Source organism: Hypanus sabinus, chromosome 10 (assembly GCF_030144855.1).
Source record: "Hypanus sabinus isolate sHypSab1 chromosome 10, sHypSab1.hap1, whole genome shotgun sequence".
Classification (NCBI taxonomy): Eukaryota; Metazoa; Chordata; class Chondrichthyes; order Myliobatiformes; family Dasyatidae; genus Hypanus; species Hypanus sabinus.
The window spans coordinates 67530113-67544700 of NC_082715.1; the positions used below are offsets into that span (position 1 = coordinate 67530113).

At 42.2% G+C, this 14588-nt stretch overlaps 1 protein-coding gene across 3 annotated transcripts in view; it reads left to right on the plus strand.

Moving 5' to 3' along the window:
* fbxo25 (F-box protein 25) overlaps positions 1-14588 on the plus strand; it is a 75459-nt gene that overhangs the window by 42364 nt on the left and 18507 nt on the right. For all 3 annotated transcript variants that reach the window (XM_059982007.1, XM_059982009.1, XM_059982010.1), the window contains exons 5-6: positions 2850-2943; positions 13090-13274. In XM_059982007.1, coding sequence (XP_059837990.1) covers positions 2850-2943; positions 13090-13274 — 279 coding nt within the window. The remainder of the gene's footprint in view (positions 1-2849; positions 2944-13089; positions 13275-14588) is intronic.

Genomic DNA, 14588 nt, shown 5'->3' on the forward strand with positions numbered 1-14588 from the left:
GAAACTGGATAACAGCCAGGAAGTAGAAAAGGGTTAAACAGCCTGTGCAGAGTATCCCTATGGCCATCTCCCTCTAAAACAGGTATGTCACTTTGGATTCTGTCGGGGGGGGGGGGGGAGTGGCAGTTGACCTAACAGAGGAAAGTCACGGTGGTCAGGACTCTGGCATGGAGTCTGCCTCTGTGACTCAGAAGGGAAGGGGTAAAGAAGTGGAACTCTTTGACGATAGGGGAAATGTTAGTTAGGGGAATAGGCAGGAGGTTCTGCAGATGAGAACGCAATTCCCAGATAGTATGTTGCCTCCTGGGTGCCAGAGTCCAGGATATCTCGGATCGAATCCTCAGCATTCTTAAGTGGAAGGGTGAACAGCCAGAAGTCGTGGTTCCAATGACCTGGGTAGGACTAATGACGAGGTTGTGCATTGGGAGTTCAGGGAGTTAGATGCTAAGTAAAGGGCAGGACCTCCAGAGTTGTGATCTCAGGATTGCTACCCATGCCACATGCTAGTGAGGCTAGAACTAGGAAGATTATACAGTTTTACGTGTGGCTAAAGGGTTGGTGTAGGAGAGAGTGCATAAGATTTCTGGATCATTGGGCTGTCTTCCAGGGAAGGTGGAGCTTGTACAGAAGGGACGGTTTGCACCTGAACTGGAGGGAAGTTAATATCCTAGTTTGTTAATGCTGCACAGTAGGGTTTTACCACTTGTAAGCTGATGCGGCATGCTGGCTGTTGTATTTCACCGTTACTTACAAATGTCATAAAACAGGAGCTATCTTTTCTCCAGTTTAAGTTCTTAGTTGGATATCTGCAGGCTTTAGTTCAATATCTTTGAAATGTCATTCAAACTCATTTTGTGGAATGACTGAAACTGCTGAAGTAGTGTCCAATTCAACTTTAATTTGCCGTACATTTCTGGTATAAGCTATATTGCTTTGTTCATGTTAGTTTTCACATTGAAAATCTTAAGACCACTCGGTCCTTGGTCACCCTGGTCATTGTCAGACTTTTTGAAACTGCTTTATCTCTTCCATTTAGTTTCCAGTGCCCATCACGTTCTTTGATGCATCCTTACTTTGTCGCATTTTCTGCAAGTTTGGCCTTTAAGCCTGCATTGGTCTGGTGAATGCGAGCCCCTTCCACAATGGTGATACAATTTGCTCAGCCAGGCAGGTTTCTGTTTGGATGTTCCAATGTTGTTCATGCTCACTTTCATTCCTGACTCCAAGTCAACTGTGTCTCTATCTGCTGTTTCCATTGGTGCAGTCATTTTAACTGCTCTTTTAAATTTGACTTGTGCTTCTGTTAGGAGCCATCTTGAATGCTTTTTTTGTAAGATTCCACAAACTAAGTAATCTCTCAGTGTACCATTAGATCCTTCAGTAAACTGTCAGTGCCGGAACAATCTCTTCACTTCAGTTCTGCAATCTGAGATGGGCTCCTCTTCCTCTTGATTCCACTTCTACCTAAAGCATTCTGCAATCAACAATGCTTTTGGTTCTAAATTTTCCTGCATTACGTTCACAATATCAGAAAAGCTCATTTCAGCTAGTTTGTTTGGAGCAGTCAAACTTCTAAGCAAAGTGTATGCTTTTCTACCCAATGCACTCAGCAACAGTGGCACTTGCTTTTCATTTGTCTCAAAATACTGCTCAATTTGCTTAGTATATAAAACCCAGATATGTGTTGTGCAATCAAATGTGTCTGACTTTCTGATGTAGGCAGCCATTTCTGTTTTATTAAGATGTATTATTATTATCATTACCTGGTACTCACTGTTTATGAACCTGTGAATTTCATCCATTTTCTGCCTTTATGTTAACTCGACTATTTCTCCTCTTGAAAAGAAAGCACACTTGCTTTTTTTAGACTGGAACACTTTGCAACAAATAGGGAATTGCCTTGGGTTCATTTTAAAACTTACTCGTTGCCTCTGTTATATATTGTAATTTAAAAACACAAAACTAATTGAGAGAAAAACACTGATCTAGGGATAATGTGTTTACTCTGATCTTACTTTTAGCAGGGCACACACATAAATGACATATGCTATTCATGTACTTTGGCATATAACCCAGAATGAATTATGTAAGCAACAAAGAATGCTTAATTGAACAATATATTTACAATATTACTGAGATACTAAATTCAGAAAAACATCTTTCTGAATAATCAGGAGAATCATCACTGTCCATCAATGGATATGCAATATTTAATTATTATGCAGCTTTATTTTCATTATTCTCTAGATACACAAATGCGAGGTATGGATTCATTCTGGTGTTAAACACTAACACATATTGCTTGCAAAATAGTTCCATGGCATAGCCTCTTTGGTGATCTGGAACCTCCTCTCCTGTTCATATGCTGGGTATAATTGTCTTTAAATATGTTTACTTTTTTCAAATTTAATGAAGTGTTTTTGTACAAAATTTTTTTGAATGTGGACTAAGGGAAAGAAAATGGAGTAGTTCTGGTTCATTGACTAAAATGGTGCTTGATTCTACAAGTAATTTTTGCAACATGCAAACTCTACCATATAATCCTTTCAGCACAAAGTAGTGATCTCCAGTACAAGTCTAAAGGTATGAAGAAGTGCTTTTGCATTGCCCCAAGTGGCATTTGAAATGCAGTAACTCCCTTTTTCAATTGCAGTTTAACATATAAAGCACTGTTTACTTTCACTGCCACAAAGCTAAATTGAGTATTGGTGTATATTTGTTGTATAATTCATTATGCCAAGTTGTGAACCTTGAAGTGGAAGGATTCCTCTATGTAATTTTTATGTGCACACTTTGAATAAGCTGCAGAGAAGTACAATTCATTGATTATTATTTTTTTAATTTAACAGCTTCTGCAACTTGTGGCAAACTCACAGCTAACTTCTTTGAGTGGAGTTGCACAGAAGAATTACTTCAATATTTTGGAAAAGATTGTTCGGAAAGGTACATTTTGTTACCTTTTAAATATTAAAAAATAGCATGTGATCTTCAAATAAACTATACTAAATTCCTCTTTGCCAAGAAAAACATCAATTTTATATTCAAATGTCTTCAATATTATTTGATTGTAAATGATTTTTGGCTATTTTACAGTGTAAACTTAACTTACCTTTGACCCACCAAGTAGAATCGTGGCGAGCTGGTACTTAGAAGATGGCAGCAGGACAGCTATTCACTTGGGATCTTGTATAGATATGCAGTTAAGCGCATTTTAACATGCTGCATCCCATCGGAAAGCTATCTTGCCTGAGAAGTGGCAGTTCCTAACCAAACTTGAATCACTGAAAGATGCTCGACAGCAGTGGCAGAGCTTGAATGCTATTACTGAAACCAAGTGGCTGAGCGATTGCATCGTTGGGGTTTAAGACTGCTTTCAGGTCAGCAAGAACTGCGTTTCCCCATGCCATCAGGAAGGCACAATGGGACTACTTACAGAGAATAAACAGCCATTTCTGTGACACCAGAGCCTTAAGGCACATGTGGCAGGGCATTCAGGTTATAACAGACGGCAAGTTTCACCCGGCGCGTAGACAACAGTGACACTTCTCTTCCTGATAGGCTAAATATCTTCTACTCTTGGTTTGATGCACAGAGAATGTGCTGGTGAGGAAGGTCCCCCTTTCTCCCCCAAGGAGCAGGCACTCTATCTGGCCACAGCTGATGTGAGGAATACCATAGCCAGGGTCAACCTACGTCAAGCTGCGAGGCCTGGTCAGGTGCTGAAGGATGGCAGCCAATTAATGGAGGTTCTAACAGACATCTTCAGCATCTCTTTAGAGCAGTCCACTATCCCCTCAAGCTTCCAGGCATCTACCATCATCCTGGTGCCTAAGAAGGAGATATTAACCTGCCTCAGTGACTACCGTACAGTGGCACTGGCCTCAACAATAATGAAGTGCTTTGAGCTGCTGGTTATGGATCACATTAAATCCCATCTTCCTGTGACTTTGGACCCTTTCCAGTTTGCTTATCACTCAAATCATTCCGCTGATGATGCCATTGCTTCTGCACTCCACTCTGTCCTGTCCCACCTGGAAATTCAAGTTCAAGTTTATTGTCATCTGACTTTACACATATATATATAACCAAATGAAACATTGTTCCTCTGGACCACAGTGCAACCACACACATATATCAATATGATATACATTACACTATAAGTTAATAAAATATAATCCAAAATTCATGTAGTCAAGAGCAGCACAGGTAAATAGGACAGTAAACAGCTCGCTATCCTGGCGATGAGACCTCGGTGGGGGCAGGGTATTCATTAGTCCCACAGCCTGAGGGAAGAAGCTGTTACCCAGTCTGGCATTTCTAGTCCTGATGTCCTTCCTGATGATAGTGGGTGAAAGAGGTTGTGGGATGAGTGGTAGGGATCCTAAAGATCAAGGTAACATGCGTGAACGACTGGTGTCCTGTTGCACTCACCTCAATAATAAGCAAATGCTTTGAGAGGCTGGTCAAGGATTACATCTGCAGCCTGCTACCACCCACACTGGGCCCCCTACAATTCGGCTACTGACACAACCGATCGATAGCGCAATAGCCACTGCTTTACCTACCGTCTTTACACATCTGGAGAAGAAGGGTGCTTATGAGAGAATGCTGTTCTTGGACTACAGTTCAGCATTAAACACCATAATTCCCTCCAGGCTGGACAAGAAGCTCAGAGACCTCAGCCTTGACCCTGCCTTGTGCAGCTGGATCCTGGACTTCCTGTCAGATCACCAGAAGGTGGTAAGAGTGAGCTCCCTCACCCTCACCTCTCTGATTCTCAATACAGGAGCCCCTCAGGACTGTGTACTAAGTCCCCTCCTTTACCCCCTATATACTCATGGCTGTGTCACCACCCACAGCTAATTAGATTTGGTGATGACACTACATTGATTGGCCTAATCTCAAACAATAACGAAGTGGCCTTCAGGGAAGAAGTCATCTCTCTGACACAGTGTTATCAAGAAAACAACCTCTCCCTCAATGTCGCAAAAACAAAGGAGCTGGTTGTGGACTACAGGAGGAGTGGAGACGGGCTAACCCCTATTGACATCAATAGATTTGGGGTTGAGAGGGTAAACAGCTTTAAGTTCCTCAGCATCCACATCACTGAGGACCTCACATGGTCTGTACACACTAGCTGTGCGGTGAAAAAGGCATAACAGTGCCTCTTTCACCTCAGACAGTTGAGGAAGTTTGGTGTGGCCCCCCAAATCCTAAGAACATTCTACAGGGGCACAACTGAGAGCATCCTGACTGGCTGCATCATTGTCCAGTATGGAAACTGTACCTCCCTTAATCACAGGACTCTGCAGAGAGTGATGCGGACAGCCCAGCGCATCTGTAGATGTGAACATTCCATGATTCAGGACATTTACAAGGACAGGTATGTAAAAAGGGCCCGGAGAATCACTGGGGACCCGAGTCACCCCCAACCACAATCTATTCCAGCAGCTACCATCCAGAAAACGGTACCGTAGCATAAAACCCAGGACCAACAGGCTCTGGGACAGCTTCTGCCACCAAGGCATCAGACTGATCAACTCACACTGATTTGAGGGTATTTCGATGTTCTATGACTGTTCTATTTATTATAAATTACTATGATTGCACTTTGCACATTTAGACGGAGTCGTAACATAAGGATCTTTACTCCTCATGTATGTGAAGGATGTAAGAAATAATATCAATTCAATTCAGCAATGCTTTGGGCCCTTCATCGACAATGCTCCCTGTAAATGTCACAAATGGGGTGGGAGACTCTGGTGATCCTCTTGGGAGTTTCTACTATCCTGTGTAGGGTCTTGTAGGCTGATGCCTTGCAGCTTCTGTAACACACAATGATGCAACCAGACAGAACATTCTGGATGGTGCTCCTGTAAATAGTTGTGAGAATGGGGGTGGGGAACCTTCCATGCATCAATATCCTCGGAAAGTGTAGTCGCTGCTTTGCCCTCTTGTCTTGTGAGCAAGTGTTGTGGGTCCAGGTTAGATTGTGTGTTATGTGCATACTAAGGAACTTGGTGCTCTTCGATTTCTCCATGCCAGAGCCATTAATGTGCAATGGAGAGTGGTTAACTTGTACTTTCCTGAAGTCCACAATCATCTCTTGTTGTTTGTCCACATTGAGACTCAGGTTGTTGCTTTCTCACACCATCTGACAAGCCTCTTTCCCTCCTCTCTATATGCCAGCTCATTGTTGCTGATGAGGCCGACCACTGCAGTATCATCAGTGAACTTGATGATGAGGTTTGAGCTGGATCTGGCAGAGCAGTCACGAGTCAGCAGTGTGAACAGCAGTGGATTGAGTACACAACCCTTGGGGGCACCAGTACTCAGCATGATGGAACTTAAGATGTTGCTAACAACTCAGGCTGGCTGGAGTCTTTGATTGTTGAAGCCAGTGCCCCGGGCCATAATCATTTAGGCCAGTTACTCTCTTGGGCATTAGGATGATGGTGGCTGCCTTGAAGCCTGAAGGGACAGTGGATATTAAAGAAGTCTATTAAGACCTCTGTTAGTGGGGTTACACAGCCCCTCAGCAGCTGACTGGGTACATTGATTGATTCTGCAGCTTTGCACAGTTTTACCCTGGCTGGAGTCTTCCTTACCTTGGTTGTGGCCAGACAGGGTGTCCGTTCCTCAGGAAGAAGGGGACTTTCATCAATGTCGTATCATTCAATTGGTCATACTGCATAGAAACTTTCAGCCTATCAGGAAGGCAGGTGTCGCTGTCAATGACGTGATGAAGATGTAATCGGTTATGGTTTGTATACCTTTCCACATTTGCCGCAGATACTTGGTATCACAAAGGCGCCTGTGGATTTTCTGTGCATCCTCACACTTTGCCTTCGTGGTGGGATGAGAGAGTGTGCTCTTGTTGACCTTAGAATTGTCCTGTCCTCCAATCTGAAGGCAGTGTCCCAATCCCGAAGCATTGCCTCATATGCCAGAATGCTGGTTATCGACTTTAGCTCAGTGTTTAATACAATAATCTCCCAGAAGCTGGTGGGTAAGTTAGAGAAAATCTGTAGATAGTGGAAATCCAAGCAACACACACAAAATGCTGCAGGAACTCAGCAGGCCAGGCAGCATCTATGGAAAAGAGCACAGTTGACATTTCGGGCCAAGTCCCTTCAGCAGGACAGGAGAGGGTCTTGGCCCAAAACATCAGCTGTACTATTTTTCATAGATGCTGCTTGGCCTGCTGAGTTTCTCCAGCATTCTGGTGGGTAAACTGTCTTCATTGGGTCTCACCCCAAATGTTTGTGACTTTATTTTGGACTTCTTGACAGAAAGGCCACAGTCTGTCCATCTTGGCTGAAACACCTCGAACTCCATCACTCCTGAGCTGTGGCATTCCCCAGGGCTGTGTGCCACACTTGCTGCTATTCGCACAGCTGATATAACTGCCCTGCAAGATCCAGTTCATCAAGTTCGCTGATGACACAACAGTGGGTGACCTCATCAACAACGACATTGAGATGGCTGGCATACAGAGAGGAGGTAGAGTGACTGGTAGAACTTGTGCGAGCACAACAATGTGCGTCTCAATGTAGATTAGACCAAAGAAATGATTGTGGACTTTAGGCTGATCACACCTCACCACAGATACATGGATCCTCCAAGAAGAGAGTTAGGAGCACCAAGTTTCTGCAAGTGCACATAATGGATGATCTCACCTTGTCCCTCAACACCACCTCTTTGTCATGAAAGCACAGCAGTGTTTCCACTTGCTGAGGAGACTGAAGGGAGAAAGAGCCCCCCCCCCCCCCCGCCCACCATGCAATTTTTACAGCAGCATCATCGTGAATACTCTGACCAACTGCATCATTGTCTGGTACAGGAATTACAAGGCATCTGACTGCAAGTCCCTACAAAGAATTGTGAGTACTGCTGAGAGGATCATTGGGGTCTCTCTAGAACACAACGCAGATATTTATCAGGAAGGTTGTACGCAGGACCTTAGCATTGTCAGGGATCTCTTTGACTCCCTTAACATGAGATAGGAGGTACGGTAGCGTTGGGCCAATAACTGTTAGGATGCCCCAAGCCATAAGACTACTGAGCTCTCTGCACCATCCAGGTCACATCACAAAGCATATCTCGTCCTGCCTGAGAAGTGACTTTGATCTGCCTACCGTCACAACAGGTCAACATCAAATGCCATTTTATTAGCTCTCTACTCAATTCCGGAACAACTGGACAGTGAAGGTGCATATATCAGGATGCTCTTCATTGACTACAGCTCTGCATTCAATATTACCATCACCTCAAAACTAATCAATAAGCTCCAAGACCTAAGCCTCAATACATGTCCTGCCTCAATGACTACCGTCCTGTTGCACTTGCATCCATCGTCATGAAGTGTTTCAAGAGGCTCGTCATGAGGCACTTCAAGACCCTGCTGCCCCCCTCACTGGACCCCCTGCAGTTTGTGTAACGTCCCAACCATTCAACAGATGACGCCATTGCCATCACCCTCCACCTGGCCCTAACCCACCTGGACAAAAAAGACACATACTGTTCATAGACTTCAGTTTAGCATTCAACACAATCATCCCTCAGAAACTGATTAGAAAGCTGAGCCTACTGGGCCTGAACACCTCCCTCTGCAACTGGATACTAGACTTCCTGACTGGGAGACCTCAGTCAGTCTGGATCGGAGGCAGCATCTCTAACACCAACACACTGAGCACGGGGGCTCCCCAGGGCTGTGTGCTCAGTCCACTGCTGTTCACTCTGCTGACCCACGACTGTGCTGCAACACACAGCTCGAACCACATCATCAAGTTCGCCGATGACACAACCGTGGTGGGTCTCATCAGCAAGAACGACGAGTCAGCTTACAGAGAAGAGGGACAGCGGCTAACAGACTGGTGCAGAGCCAACAACCTGTCTCTGAATGTGAACAAAACAAAAGAGATGATTGTTGTCTTCAGGAGGGCACGAAGTGACCACTCCCTGCTGAACATCAACGGCTCGTTGGTAGAGATTGTTAGGAGCACCAAATTCCTTGGTGTTCACCTGGTGGAGAATTTCACCTGATCCCTCAACACCAGCTCCACAGCAAAGAAAGCCCAGCAGCGTCTCTACTTTCTGCGAAGGCTGAGGTAAGTACATCTCCCACAACCCCCCCCCCCCCCCATCCTCATCACATTCTACAGGGGTTGTATTGAGAGCATCCTGAGCAGCTGCATTACTGCCAGGTTCGGAAATTGCACCATCTCGGATCACAAGACCGTGCTGCGTATAGTGAGGTCAGCTGAGAAGATCATCAGGGTCTCTCTTCCCACCATTACGGACATTTACACGACATGCTGCATCCGCAAGGCAAACAGCATTATGAAGGACCCCACGCACCCATCATACAAACTTTTCTCCCTCCTGCCATCAGGAAAAAGGCACCGGAGTGTTCGGGCTCTTACGACCAGGCAATGGAACAGTTTCTTCCCCCAAGCCATCAGACTCCTCAATACCCAGAGCCTGGACTGACACCAATTTACTGCCCTCTACTGTGCCTATTGTCTTGTTTATTATTTATTGTAATGCCTGCACTGTTTTGTGCACTTTATGCAGCCTTGGGTAGGTCTGTAGTCTAGTGCAGTTTTTGTAGTGTTTCGTGTAGGACCATGGTCCTGAAAAACGTCTCCTTTTCACTGTGTACTGTACCAACAGTTATGGTCAAAATGACAATAAAAAGTTACTTGACTCTTTGTGCAACTGGATCCTTGATTTCTACACTTGTAGCGTCAGTTCAGCCAGTAGTCTTTTTGGATAAGTCTCTATCAGCTTTGCACAACATGATGGAGCAAGATTTTCCCATTCATCAAGCTGTGCCAGGTTAGTTGGGGGCTGGTGATGGACAGCAATCTTGAGGTCTTGTCAGAAATGTATGATCAGGTTAAGGTCAGGACTCTGACTGGGCCACTCAAGGACATCAATTTTCTTCATTTGAACACATGCCGTGGTTGCTCGGACACAGTGTTTTGGGTCAATCTCCTGCTGAAGGATGAACCTCTTCCCCTGTTTAAGCTTTTTGGCAGAGGCTGGCAGGTTTTTTTTATCCAGAATCTCTCTGTATTTAGCAGCATTCATTTTCAGATCAATCCTGAACAGATTTCTGACCCCTGCTGCTGAAAAGTATCCCCATAGCATGATGCTACTTCCCCCATACAGTAGGACTGGTGTTACATGACTGATGCACAATATTAGATTTACGCCGCATGTTCCACTTAGTGTTGAGGCCAAAAAGTTCCACTTTCGTCTCATCTGACCCTAAGGCTTTCATCCACACCTTTACAGTATCTTCCAAGTTACACTTTGCAAAATCTTTACAGGCAAGAAAATGTTTTTTTTTTAAGTATAGCTAGGGCTTCTTCCTACCCATGCTATCATTTTTGTTCAAGGCCTTGAAGATTGTGGAGCCAAGAACTTCATCTCCATTTGCATCCACTGACTTTGGCAGCTCACTCAGAGTGACTGTAGGTGTCACAGTAGACTCTTACAAATGCCATTCTTCTCCAATGACTAAGTTTAGAGGGGCAGCCTGACCTACAAAGTGTAGTATTTTTCCCACTTTTTCATGATGGATTGTATTGAGTTCTGAGGTATGTTCAGTGTCTTTGAGAGGACCTTGTACCCTTCCTCAGATTTGTGCTTCTCTGTTATCTTGCCTTGAATGCTCTTTTGTTGTATTTTGATTTGGTCTGTTGAAAATCTACCATGTTGTTGGACCTTACCGGGGGCAGGGGAGGAGAGGAGGTATTTATTCATAAGAATGATTTAATTGAAAACAGATAATCCTCCTATTTTCTACTTCAACAAATTGGGTAATTATGAAGGGGATGAATACTTTTCACAATCCTGGCTTTTTTACTTTTAGTTGGTTTTGGATTTTTTTTCTTTTGATAAGATATGATGCACAGTGTTTTGTAGATTACCTCAAAAAAATGCTTCATCAATATATTTTAAATTTAGAAAATGACAGTAAACTGTGAAAATAGTTGTGGGGGCTGAATACCTTTCCAAGGCATTGAATGTACTTTTATAATAGATTTACTTTTGAACTTTGTGGTATGGAATGTACACTGTGAACAGGAGGGCTCTACAACAGGCTAATATACTGCCCAACCCATCAACAGCACTACTCTACCCCCTATCAAGGATATGCAGAAAGGTGCCAGAAAAAGGCCGGTAATATCATGACAGATACCACCCTATCCCATTCCAATCTTTGGATGCTATGTGTCTTGATCTTCTGGACTAGCTTACTATGTTTCTTCATCAAATGTCTTAAAGTCCTTAAAGACAACATTCATGATCCTGCCCTTCAATCTTCTTGCTTACCTGCTCTAAAGTAAGCCTCACTGAAATTCATGAAGCAGCATTTGCCCCACAGCAAGTGATCACTAATCATCTTCAACAGTATGTTAACTGTTTTCTAGTCTTCTGGTACATTCCCTGTGGATAATGAAGCTGCAGACATATCCATTAGGGCCCCAGATAGCATCTCCACTACTTCCCAGAGCAACCTGTATTGAATGTTATTGTTTGAAGGCAATATTTTATTTCCTATTTCAGGAAACCATTTTCAAAATGGGGAGGGGACTCTGTCCAATTGTTTGGTGTGTTCAGATATTTTATCCCTACCTGCTTCCTGGGACTATGATTTTGTTCTTTCCTACATAGTTTTGAAGGTCATGAAGGATTAATGCAATATTAATCATATGTAGACTAGTTATTAATTTAACATCCCTAGTTATGTGTTATACATTTTGTGGAACCATCATGTGGAGCTAAATATAATTAACACTGTGTTGGCTCAGAGTATTAAATCCGTACAAAAATGTTGCACTGAAGTAAAACTATTGCCACCAAGATTTAGTAAAAAAAAACCTCAAAAATAGATATATTTGCCATTCTGACACAAGTTTACTTTTGAATAAGGACAAACTGTTACATTTGAAATTTCAAAATTATTATTTATATCAAAAGAAATCTAATTCACTAGTCTGTTCTATTTGTGACTCCTGACCTACCAATGAGGTTGATTTAATTGTCCTTTTACTGAAGGATGAGCAGGAAATCCCAGCTTTGTGATTGATTTTGTTTGTTCCATTTTCTAAAAAATAGTGTTAGCCTTCAGCATTGGTACCTCTATATTCTTTGGCAATATTGGTACATTCTAGCATCTGCATATTTTCTCATGTTTGGGACATGTTTTAGATTCTGATTTGTTAAAAATTCTGTAGAAAATGTACAGTTTGCCTCCATATATTTGCTTTTTGTTTTTTAATACAACTGTACAGTTGTTAATTTACCCTTTTAATTACTTGTGTTCTCAAAGTGCAGCTTTCAAATGTTGCCAAACTAATTTACAGGATAGTTTTTTTTCAGATACATTGTGTTTGCAAAAACACTGAGGAATATTTGAAAACTTAATACCTTGATCATTTTATTTGGCAATTGGATAATCAAAGAACACAACTTATTTTAATTTGGGATTCTAACTACTACAAAATTTTAAACTATTAATATTAATAAATATTAATCCAACACAAATAATTAAGCAAGGGTGGTGAAATACTATTTGGAATAATTTGTTGCCATGCAATAATCTTACCTCTGGGACATCTGGATGTCTTCATTAAAATTTCTGTACTGATTATGATGTGAGGAAGAGGTCTGCCATTACAAGGGAATCTTCACCCTAGTGGAACTGCACACCAATATTACATTAGGCTAGTTTCATAGAACATTGAATATTTAAACAGTAAAGACCTTTTAGATGAGCTTTATGGTGAGTTCCTTTTTGCTGCCTTGATCTTTTCAGAAGATGGCCCATGAATTTAAAGCTTTTTCTAAACTTCCAAGAGTTATATAGCACCTTAGATTTTGCAGGTAAAATTTCTCCTACAGATAGAATTAAACAATTTCAGAAAATAAATTATACTTCTCAATATTAACTTCAAACAATCCCAAAGCTGAAAGGATCATTTGTAATTCTGATGTGCTTAAGTCTACTTAAATTCTAACCAAGCTTTAAATGATTGTGAAGATTGATATATATGCCTTCTTCTTGTGTAACAGTGATTGAGGACCAACAGAACCCTCGACTTATCAAAAATCTTCTACAGGATCTGGCTTCTGCTCTCTGTATCCTAATCCGTGAGATGGGAAGATGTGTCCTAGTTGGGAACATTAATATCTGGGTTTACCGCTTGGAAACCATCCTGAATTGGCAACATCAGCTAAATAATCTGAAGATTACCAGGGTAGGAGCAATAAAGCTGCTCTGTTGGTTGCTAAGGCTGATCAATATGAATTAATGGGTTTGATTTATCTATAATGCCCTAGTTTTTTTTTAACTGGATAAAGTTTTCAACTGGACCATAATGAATTTGTTGACTGTACAGCATATGATTTTATATTTGATTTTTCTTTTTGGAAAAGTGTTATCATATGTAGCTATATTCTTATCGTTCATCTATGTTTCAATAATTCTGATGCAAATAACAAAAATATGGATTTTAGTCAGTATGACATTGAGAATATCTACTAAAGTGGGTTGAAGGTGTCACTTATCAATTTTTTACCCCCTGATCATCACTTTAAGTGTTAATCCATCTAAATTTTTGGAACTTCAAAGTTAGATGGTGCATAGCTGAAAATAATGGATAGACGTTTGAAGAACTTATCCAAGATTGTGCAAAATTTATTTGAGGCAGACTCCAGAGGAGATGGAAGGAAAAGATGAAGGGGAGAGGTGTGGGAAGAATGAGTCAAAGGGATGTGTGGGTTGGAATGAGGATCTTGTACTCCAAGAATAGGTGAATTAAATTTAAACATTGTTTTTTTTTTTAGATTTCAAGCCTCCACTTGCAGTTTGTAAAAGAGCAAGCAATTGTTTTGCTTTCAGGAGGCAAGTTAGCTGTAGAATAGATTTCTAACTGGAAGTCCCATTTCTTGGGACTTCCAGAGTCCCAGCAGATGAAAGATGTTGAAGGTCTAATTAAAGATTATTAAAGATTAGCTTTATTTGTAATATGTACATTGAAAGTTGAAACATGTTGTGAAATGCATCATTTGCGTCAACATCCAACATAGTCCAAAGGGTGTGCTGGATGCAGCCTGTTACTGTCATGTACGTGTGTGTGTGGTGGGGGAGGTGGGGGTGGTGTAGGCCTCCGTTAGTCCCGATAGTCCATGGATTTGTACCTTGGAAAGTTTCCAGGGCACAAGCCTGAGCAAGGTTTTTTTTAATGGAAGACCGGCAGTTGCCCAAGCTGCAAGTCTCCCCTCTCCATGCCACCAAAGTTGTCCAAGGGAAGGGCATTAGGACCCATACAGCTTGGCACCGGTGCCGTCGCAGAGCAATGTGTGGTTGTGCCTTACTCAAGAATACACACACCAATGTAACACACTCACCATTTACTAAGCTGTAATCTTTTGGAATGAGGGTGGAAAATTGATCACCTGCAGGAAATTTCTGCAGCCATAGGGAAGCGTACAATCTCCTTCCAGACAGCAGCAGGAATTGAACCCTGATTGCTGGCACAGTAAAGTGTTACACCTTTAATTACAACAAT